This window comes from Pelmatolapia mariae, linkage group LG1 (assembly GCF_036321145.2).
Source record: "Pelmatolapia mariae isolate MD_Pm_ZW linkage group LG1, Pm_UMD_F_2, whole genome shotgun sequence".
Taxonomy (NCBI): Eukaryota; Metazoa; Chordata; class Actinopteri; order Cichliformes; family Cichlidae; genus Pelmatolapia; species Pelmatolapia mariae.
In genome coordinates, this window is record NC_086227.1 from 35,299,508 (window position 1) to 35,308,343 (window position 8,836).

Genomic DNA, 8,836 nt, shown 5'->3' on the forward strand with positions numbered 1-8,836 from the left:
ATATTCCTTTATTTGGTGTTTTAAAGATGGACCTGTTTCCATGACGCTCCAAAATGTAATTTAGGTGTTCATTTGGCTCATACACATCAAATCATTGAGTGTTACCTCATGCCCTTTGAATGGTGGCAATGTTTTGCTGGAAGAGCTCTCATCAGTTAGGACATGTTATAGGATAAAGATAATCAATCAGAGCAACTTTGTATTGATCTTTACTGATCCTATGGACTTCTAACTTACCAGCAAAATGCCTCCTACAGCAAAAAAGAGGAGACCCACTCAAGGTTTGCTATAGATAATTTAATATGGAAGCAGATCCTTTTAACTGAGCCAATTAAACTGATTATGACTCATCCAATCTCTTATAACTGTGTTATTTCACTGTAAAATGCATTTTCCTTTATCTCTTTCTTTCCAGCCACACTTCACTTGTTAGTAATGAGCCTTTGCAGAGACATGCAGCCACAGAGGCAGTGATGAGAGCAGGAGATCCCCTGGTGTGAAAACACAGCATGAGGTAGTCATGATTAAAACCAAAGGCTGGCTTTCTCCTGCAGCGTTAAACCTACAATAATGTGGACAGACTATACCAGAGAGACCGCCACAGACAGTAACAAAAAACTCTTTTGGTTCAACAAATCAGATGGAAGGACTGAGAAAAATAAAACCTTACTTCACTCAGCAGGGTTTTGGATCAAAGGTGGATGTGTATCTTAAAAGCTCAGTTATGAAGCTTTGAAAATAAGGAGATGTACTGCCATGAGATTCACTACAGAATCTAAGAAAATGAGTCTAAGGGGAGACAGTTATTAAGAGCAGATGAAGATAATACAGGAGAACACATATACCTGATTTAAGTTAAATTTGGTAAGGTAGAAGTGAGACAGACTGACTTTTTTTCTCTGTACAACTCCCTAATAGGAACAGCTGTTCGTAACTGAGCTGATTGGTAATATTCACAATACAATTTCTCAAATTTCTTTCAAGCAAACCCTGAGGTTGCATTGCATCTTATTCATAAAAAGTTTAAACTGACCCATTTTTTTTTTTAGAAATACCTATAGTTCATTCATTCTCAATTAGTCCCTTATCCTTCACTGAAGTACTCTCTTGTCATATTCATGTCTTGAGCTTGTTATACCTCTTCTTTGGACAGTGGTCTGAACCGCGCCTGGTAGTGGCTCAGCTCCACATTCAGACGGTGAACTGTCAGTTTGAGGGCATCGTTTTCATCAACCAGCTCCTGAGCATGTTGCCTCAAATTCTGCAGCTCTGCTTGGCTGCCTGCAAACAAAGCATATCAGGTTACAAATAATTTTCCAGATTAATAAGTAGTTTTAAGCCAGTTTCCACATGCCAAAGCATTGAATTAAAGCAAAAAATGTGAAATGCGAGGGCTTGTGATTTTTACAAAATCAGGACAGTAATTTGCATCTTTCAGGAAAAGGTGTGAGTGGCTAAAAAAAACTATGCAACACTACAATGCAACACAGCCCATTCAGGTCATTCCTCAACATGGGTTTTGACTCTACAGTACATGTGGTCTGCCTAAAGATCAGCAAAGTGCTTTCATGTTTCTTTTCATTACTCCCTCTGCTTCTCTTCATGCTGAGGACATGCTGTGGAGTCCAATGATCAGTGCCATTTCTACCCTTAGCACTATCTCCAGCTCCCTCTTTTGACACTTGTAAATTCCTCCATCCGCTGCAACTCTCTGCTTACTTTTCCTTTCTGCCTCATTTACATCTGTTTTACTTCCACTGTTACTCCTACACCTTCCCTACTTCCCTTCATTCAGTTTCTCCAAATTGTTCCTCTGTACAGTATCTCTCCAGCGGTTTCTCTACTCTACCTGCAGAGGACCTCTGGTTTGAGAAGGCTTTGCTGTCACTAATCTCCCATTCCAGGCGCTGCAGTCTCTCCTCTAGTAGCTTTTCTTTGTCTACCATCCTTGTGTTCTTTTCCCGACGGTCCCTCACTACCTTCTTCCGCAGTTCACCGTATGTATTGCTGGGTTCTGGAGGAAGCTCACGGAGATCTTTGGGGCTTTTGGCTTGGCTTGCTTTCCTGGGGTGACCAGCAGTTAAAATGGTCGGTGTTGCTGAAACAGGCAACAAAAATACTTTTTAAAAATAGAATAAAATGTATAAATGAACAGAAAGTATGTACTGTATTGAAAATGCCATTTTAGTGTTGCTTTTTGTTACAGCAGAGATAGAAAACATGGACACAAACAGAAAAAATCCTAAAATTGTAACATAACTATATGAGTTATGTTACTATCATTTAAGTCTGTGTATCTAGGCAGCAGGCAGCTTGCTGTAACCGTTTTAAAAAAATGCATTTCTCATTTGAGGTGGGAACTCTTGTTACATGAATAAAAAACAACAAAACATCAATGTCATGCAGAGAATGATGCAGAGAAGAAATAGTACTTTTTGATGGCATGTTGCATTTCACATCGAGTTCTGCTGAAGCCATTTATCAGAACCCAATGTGCACTGATGACCACAAATAGCATTATAGAACATTATCTACAATACTATGTTGAATATATATACATAAAATGCATGGAACTCATTGTTAACATGTTTATTTCACCTGACCAATTGAATGGTTTGTTTTTACTCTAATATTTTTGGGTTTTTTTACAGTTAACATTAACATATTAACTTACAGATATTGGAATGCCTTCACCCTTTATGGGGTAGATTACAGGAGATGAAGGGAAAGGCAAACAGTGGGGTGACCCTTTAATGCTTAATATACATATATTTATTTGTTTTTTAATTAAGAATCTATATGTAAAAATGACAAGCAGACACACAACAGGCTACTTTAGTATTTACACCTACTTGGAACATCATCTTTCCAATTTTCAAGAGTCTTCCTCACAGACATTTTCTTCTCTTTGGGTTCTGGGGATTGGCCACTGGTCTCCTCAGTGAAATCTGTGTGATGTGAACAAATTCATTAAATGAATTCAAAACCAAGAGGAGCGCTGATTTCTAAGAGTTTTATTATAGTAAAATCCCATTTTACCACAATCAGCCAATGGTTATGTAAAAATGTAATTTCTGCAAAGCCTGAAAGTGTTACCTTGCGATTCAGACAGATATTATGTCTGCACTTTAGTTATTAAGGTAGGAGCATTTTAGGAACAGACAGAACATTTTAATTTACCACCACCAAAAGCCTGAGGGTAGCACTGCTAATAACAATTATAACGAGGCTTTCCATTTAGCTCTAATGATATGAGGTTACCTTATGGCTGTTATGAAACTAAATGTCAGTTGAATAAGAGCTGTACTTTTCTGGCATAGAGTCAGGAGTGTGGTGTACCGGTAATTTTGCTATGTGATGGAGAAGATTTTAATATCAGGTTGCATGGCTTTAATTGTTTTACTAGTGCTTTTCATAGAAAAGTCTCCAAAAGCCAATAGTCTTGAATTTCTATTACACTTTGTTTTGGAAGAGCACCAACAATACACAAAAGCAATAACAGAACTTTATGTTTAGTTACATGTTGTTGGAGAGATTTTCAGATTTGCTGTTGATAATTAGAGTCATTCCAATTACTCGATAGACCTATTACTGTCAATGTTACCACCTGTCTTTCACATCAGTGATCACAACCAGCTGTTTTATATCAGCTAAAATGTTTGAAATTTGTGGGAATGTGCGCTTGCTATTTGCTACCTATATACAAAAATCTGTTTATAAAAATACATACAGTTTTATTTTCAAGCATTTATACTGTGCTGGATGTGTGAAAATGTACTAGAAGAAAGCTAACTGGAAATCAGTGCTGATTTCTGATCTTTTTCAGTGGGCTCTACAATATACAGGCCATATTTTAAATACATAGGTCAATTTTTTACCACAGATCAATTCTTTCATGAGCATTGTCCTTCGTATTATCATTATCATTATTACTACTACTACGATGTTCTTCTCCTTATGAAATATGTTAACCCATCTGTCATTATTGTAAAATCAGTACCTGGTGAAGACTCTCTTCTGCCAGAAGTCTGAGTTGGCAGGGGTGTAGTGGACTTGAAGACAGACTGTCAAAATAAATAAAGAGGCAGTCAGTATAGTAAGTCTTTTCAAACAAATATATAAATCCCTGCAGCCTGGAGCAGTTTATTTATGGTCTTTGCCAAAACGTATCCGATAATATCTTATCAGTGTATTTATTAAATTGTACAGTTTGAAAGAGCCTACAAAACAACATGAATGAATTTCATGACCTTTACTCTCACCCTGAGTCATAAAGAAAGCAGAAAGTGAAGACCATCCTGTAGATTTATGTGGGTTCGGGCTGATGTTTCTTTGGACCTAGAGGTGGTACACCATTGTGTAAAACTACTATATCATATGAGTCACCATACTAGGTCTGTTGGCCTTAGATTATGACACAATAGAGCCATGATGTCCTATGTCACTTTGACTTGTGGCTGTCATAACTGAGAGATTCAGACACTGCCATAGCCTGGAAAGATAGTTGACAGGGAGAGACCATTGGGACCTTTACAGGTTAGCTATCCAAGTAGAAGAACAACAACATAATATAACATTTTCTCAGGGATCTATAAAAGGAGACATTTGGCATAGTGCCACGGACCGAATTAAGAAGAGAACTCACAAGGCAATTTTACAGATAAACTGTACACCACAGAGAAGAATTAACTGTGTGCAGATAAAGCAAGACTGGGAAAAACTTCCCATTACTAATGTACTGTGATCAGTGACTACCATAAATCACAATAACAGCTTTTTAAGGCAATTTTCAGGCAATTTGCAGAAGTGCAAGAACTCACCACCTGGATTGTAAGAGCACCACAGACAAACACGGTAACATTTTGTAGTGGAGAAAAAAGGGGGGATTCAGGATTTAACCATGTAGATACATAAATTAAATGCCAAATGTACAACAGAGAAAACTGTTTGATAGAAGGAAACAAAAAAAACCCCCACCAACATTTACTAAGAAAAACTGAAAGGATATCTGCAGATGCTATAAGCCAAGTCCATATATATGGCTACTGAGCTGAATCACAGCTGATAGTTTCAGTGACAACCATAGCACAGCATTAAAAAGAAACAAAGTATCGATTCTGAGTACAACTGTGCCTCCTACTGGATCAGACTGGGATTACAATACCAAAATACCACAGACACAAGGAAAACCTATTTAGGAGTAGTAACACTCATTAAATACATGCCAACACTCCAACCTCCCATTAAATAAACCTCATGGGCTGAACCTTTAGATGCACAAAATAATAAGCAATTACCAGTCAACTGTTACATGGTGACCAGCCAAGACTCATTGAAAATTGCTGTCATAATTGGCATCATGTTGGAGATTTATAAATGTCTCAGTGAGAATGACTGTAGTGATCCTGAAGGTGAACTAAATGGAGTTTAAAGTGAGGTTTTGGATACATTTTGAAGATTGTCTAAATGTGTTTTGACAACGCTTAATGTTGAAATATTTAAACATTTCCAAATTACAGAGCTGGGAAAATTGGGCAAAATTTGCACATGAAAAAATGTAAAAAAGAAAAAAAAGAAAAAATCTAATCTAGTCTAAGAACTCTTATTCAGCTGTTACAGATTAAGACAGACGTCAGGTAACTGATGAACAAATATATCCAAATAATTATTGTAATATATGTAGAGATATCGGCTGGATTTTAGTTTGATCATCTTTAGAAAAATACGAATGAGTAATCAACAAAATAACCAAAATAATAAATAAAAATAAAGCTTACTTATTTCTTTCATCACTCACCATTTAAAGATAAATGTCATATTTTTGCATTGGCACACATATTCATAACTACTCTGCGTTAAAATGGAGGCTCTGCTCTATTTAACCTGTTGTCATAGTGAATCATGACATCTGAGCCCTCTGATGGCTTTTTTTATTACACAGACATGTTTAGCTCTGCAAATATTCTCAGAGGTGGCTGAACTTATTCTGATTAGATGCTCTGGAACCGAGAAGTTTCCCATTTAAGGATGAATCAAGATAAAAGTTATTCTGAGAGTTCTTGTCTTCTGGAACAGACACCTGGAACTGCCTCACCTAAATGTAACACATGCCACTATTAGGGTTACACCTAATAAATACACAGCCACCCATTTAGCCTCTAGTCTTATAACCACTAATCACCTCTTACAGGTATTTTATGCGATCTGTATTAGAAGCATGGAACAATCTACTGAGAAACCTTCATGCACATAATACAAGCTCTTTCTGCAGTTCCTCACCTTAGCTTTTAGTGGCAGAGCATAGACAGATTCGGTGAGTGAAGAATTCTGCCTTCGGTCCAGAGTGTGGTAGACATGTTCCTCCCCGTCCTCTTCATCCACCACTTCCTGTTCCTTGTCTTCCAACTCCCCCTCTGACTGGTCAGGAGAGGACAGACGTGGCCGGCTAACCAAATCTTCTGACCATCTGTCTCTGAGGAAGTTAAGCATGCAAGATAACAGCAGACGACAATTAGATGTATCTTAGTAGAGGCACAAACTAATACAGCCACTTTTATGAACAGTTTCTTTTCTCTTAAAACTCCTGCCAGAGAAAATGAATTTTATTCTTTCTGACACACTGGTGATGACACAAATCTTGACATAATACTGTTGCCTTTCCCATATGATGGCTACCTTGTGTAAAGTGCCGTGCTGATGTTTGGCTCAGATGTGAAGGATTCTGATTGACCACTCTCGGATAAAGACATCGGCCGGGCAGGAGGGATGGCCCATGTCTGTCCAGTGAGTGAGGATGATAAAATGGCTGCTGCTAAGGCTGACCTGTAGATAGAAACACATACTTTATGAGACACTATGTGTAACAGCAAGGTAAATGAAATGCATGGATATTAACACATCGCATGCAAATTTTAAGTCATACTGAATTTTTGACTTTATTAATCGAGTTTGAATGATGACAATTATCAATAAATGCATCATTTATGACAACAACAACGGCACAAGCAGAGCAGATCATCAACCAAAGCCAGTGCTCTAGTTTTCAGTTTTATTAAAATGACTTGGACCTGCACTAAAATTTAATGGTTTCTTCCTTACATTTTTCTATCTATCTATCTATCTATCTATCTATCTATCTATCTATCTATCTATCGCTACACAAAGTTTCATGATATTTTGCTTGTTAAAGTTTTTTGTAATAACAGATAGAAAAACAATCTCATAGCAAACATGAAAATGTGGATTAAATGACAGTTTAGCAGAAACATGAAACATGAAAGGGTGTTGGAGGTTATGGGCGATAAACAGAAAGTGTTAGATACCTGGGTCTCTCAGGTGAGGGGTTTGGGCTGCGAGGGGGAGGGGTACGAGGTACGGCTGGTTTGGGAGCAATGGAGGCAGCAGGGATCAAACCATGAGCTATATGCTTCTACGCAACACACAGAGAAGAGTAAGAGGGACATACAGACACAACGCTTCAGGAGGGTTTATATAAGATGACACCAAACTGAGGGGGGAAAAAACAAACCAAAAAAACACAGATGTTGTGCAGTATGAACAGCAGGGGAAGGGTAAAGGGATTTATTACAGAATCACAGTATGACCACCTGACGACCAGTGTTGAGCGTAATGAAGGCACAACAGCACCAATAGTTATCCTTAATTTTTACTAAGTAATGCTAGAGCAATCGCTATTGCACAAAAAACCCTCAATTCACCATTTATACAAACTCTAGCTTAAAAAAATAGACAATACCATCAATTAAATACTCATTACCAAGAGTTAGCTGCAGTATTTTTAAAAACAACGAACTCCTGCTATTATTAATTAACCCTAAGTAAAGCCTTATAAAACATAAAAATAATAAGACAAACTACAAAAGGTTAATATCTATTATAAAAGAAGGGGAACTTACAAACTCCTTGTCTTTCTCCCTCCTAAAGCTAAATCTTAACATACTGGAAATACGTTTTACAGTTGCCGTCTACTATATAGGTTAATGTTATTTAATGCTTTTGCGAAGTATTCTTTCAATGAAACAGTTTTACAATTAAATCAGAAATGTAATTCGCCTTAAAGCGAGAAAGGAAAATGCGTAAGCTAACTAAATTCAACAAGGCTGGCTGCTTGCAGTTTCCTAGTATCTAGACGCTTCACAACAAGAAGGAACCGTGCTCCAAACGTAACGCTGATTGGCTAAGTTCGAAGGCAAAAGCCAATCAGAGACTGTTTTGATCCACCTAGCAACGACTTGCTTACCAACTCGCAGCCTGGCCAACAGGGGACGATGTTGGCCCATTTAAATAACACCGTTTGTCCCAGAAAAACTTTTTCTTTTTCCTTCTTTCACTGCTGGTGACTTTTGAAGAACAGGGCTTTTTTCAAGTATGAATAAGTAAATAAAACGTCATTCGCCCACCTGTATTAGCCGCCTATCTGAAGGCCTGCTGTGTTTGTTCTGTCTAAATTCCCAAACTATTTATCTACTGTATTATAACAGTGGCTACTTTTATAGGTATCCCAGTTGCAATCTTTACAGTTCCTCACCAATAGAAAATACGTCAAACTATAAAATCCACCCAATCAACACAAAACCAAATACAGAAGACAACCATAAAGCCATAAACTGTGCGCCAAATCAAAAAACCGTCTATGCCTTTCTTTAATCTTTTAAATAACTGAGACGTTCCTCAATAAAATACAGCTATGTGTGGGTCAGATCTTTAGCCAGTTTTTTGTCATTTGAAGTATAAAGGAACAGCTTTAGAAAAGCATTCTATAAGTATAATTTTAACCTTTTTATTTCTTTCCAACATGAAAAACAGAGTTATTGTA

At 37.4% G+C, this 8,836-nt stretch overlaps 1 protein-coding gene across 3 annotated transcripts in view; it reads right to left on the minus strand.

Moving 5' to 3' along the window:
- Window positions 1-8,124, minus strand: part of cep89 (centrosomal protein 89) — a 53,972-nt gene extending 45,848 nt beyond the window's left edge. For 2 of the 3 annotated variants that reach the window (XM_063468684.1, XM_063468748.1), the window contains exons 1-8: window positions 7,917-8,124; window positions 7,323-7,429; window positions 6,676-6,822; window positions 6,280-6,472; window positions 4,001-4,064; window positions 2,853-2,948; window positions 1,850-2,098; window positions 1,139-1,281 (exon numbers count right to left, since the gene is read on the minus strand). In XM_063468684.1, coding sequence (XP_063324754.1) covers window positions 1,139-1,281; window positions 1,850-2,098; window positions 2,853-2,948; window positions 4,001-4,064; window positions 6,280-6,472; window positions 6,676-6,822; window positions 7,323-7,429; window positions 7,917-7,958 — 1,041 coding nt within the window. In that variant the 5' untranslated portion in view covers window positions 7,959-8,124. The remainder of the gene's footprint in view (window positions 1-1,138; window positions 1,282-1,849; window positions 2,099-2,852; window positions 2,949-4,000; window positions 4,065-6,279; window positions 6,473-6,675; window positions 6,823-7,322; window positions 7,430-7,916) is intronic. The other variant, XM_063468772.1, reaches the window with a different exon arrangement.
- Window positions 8,125-8,836: the final 712 nt, after the last annotated feature.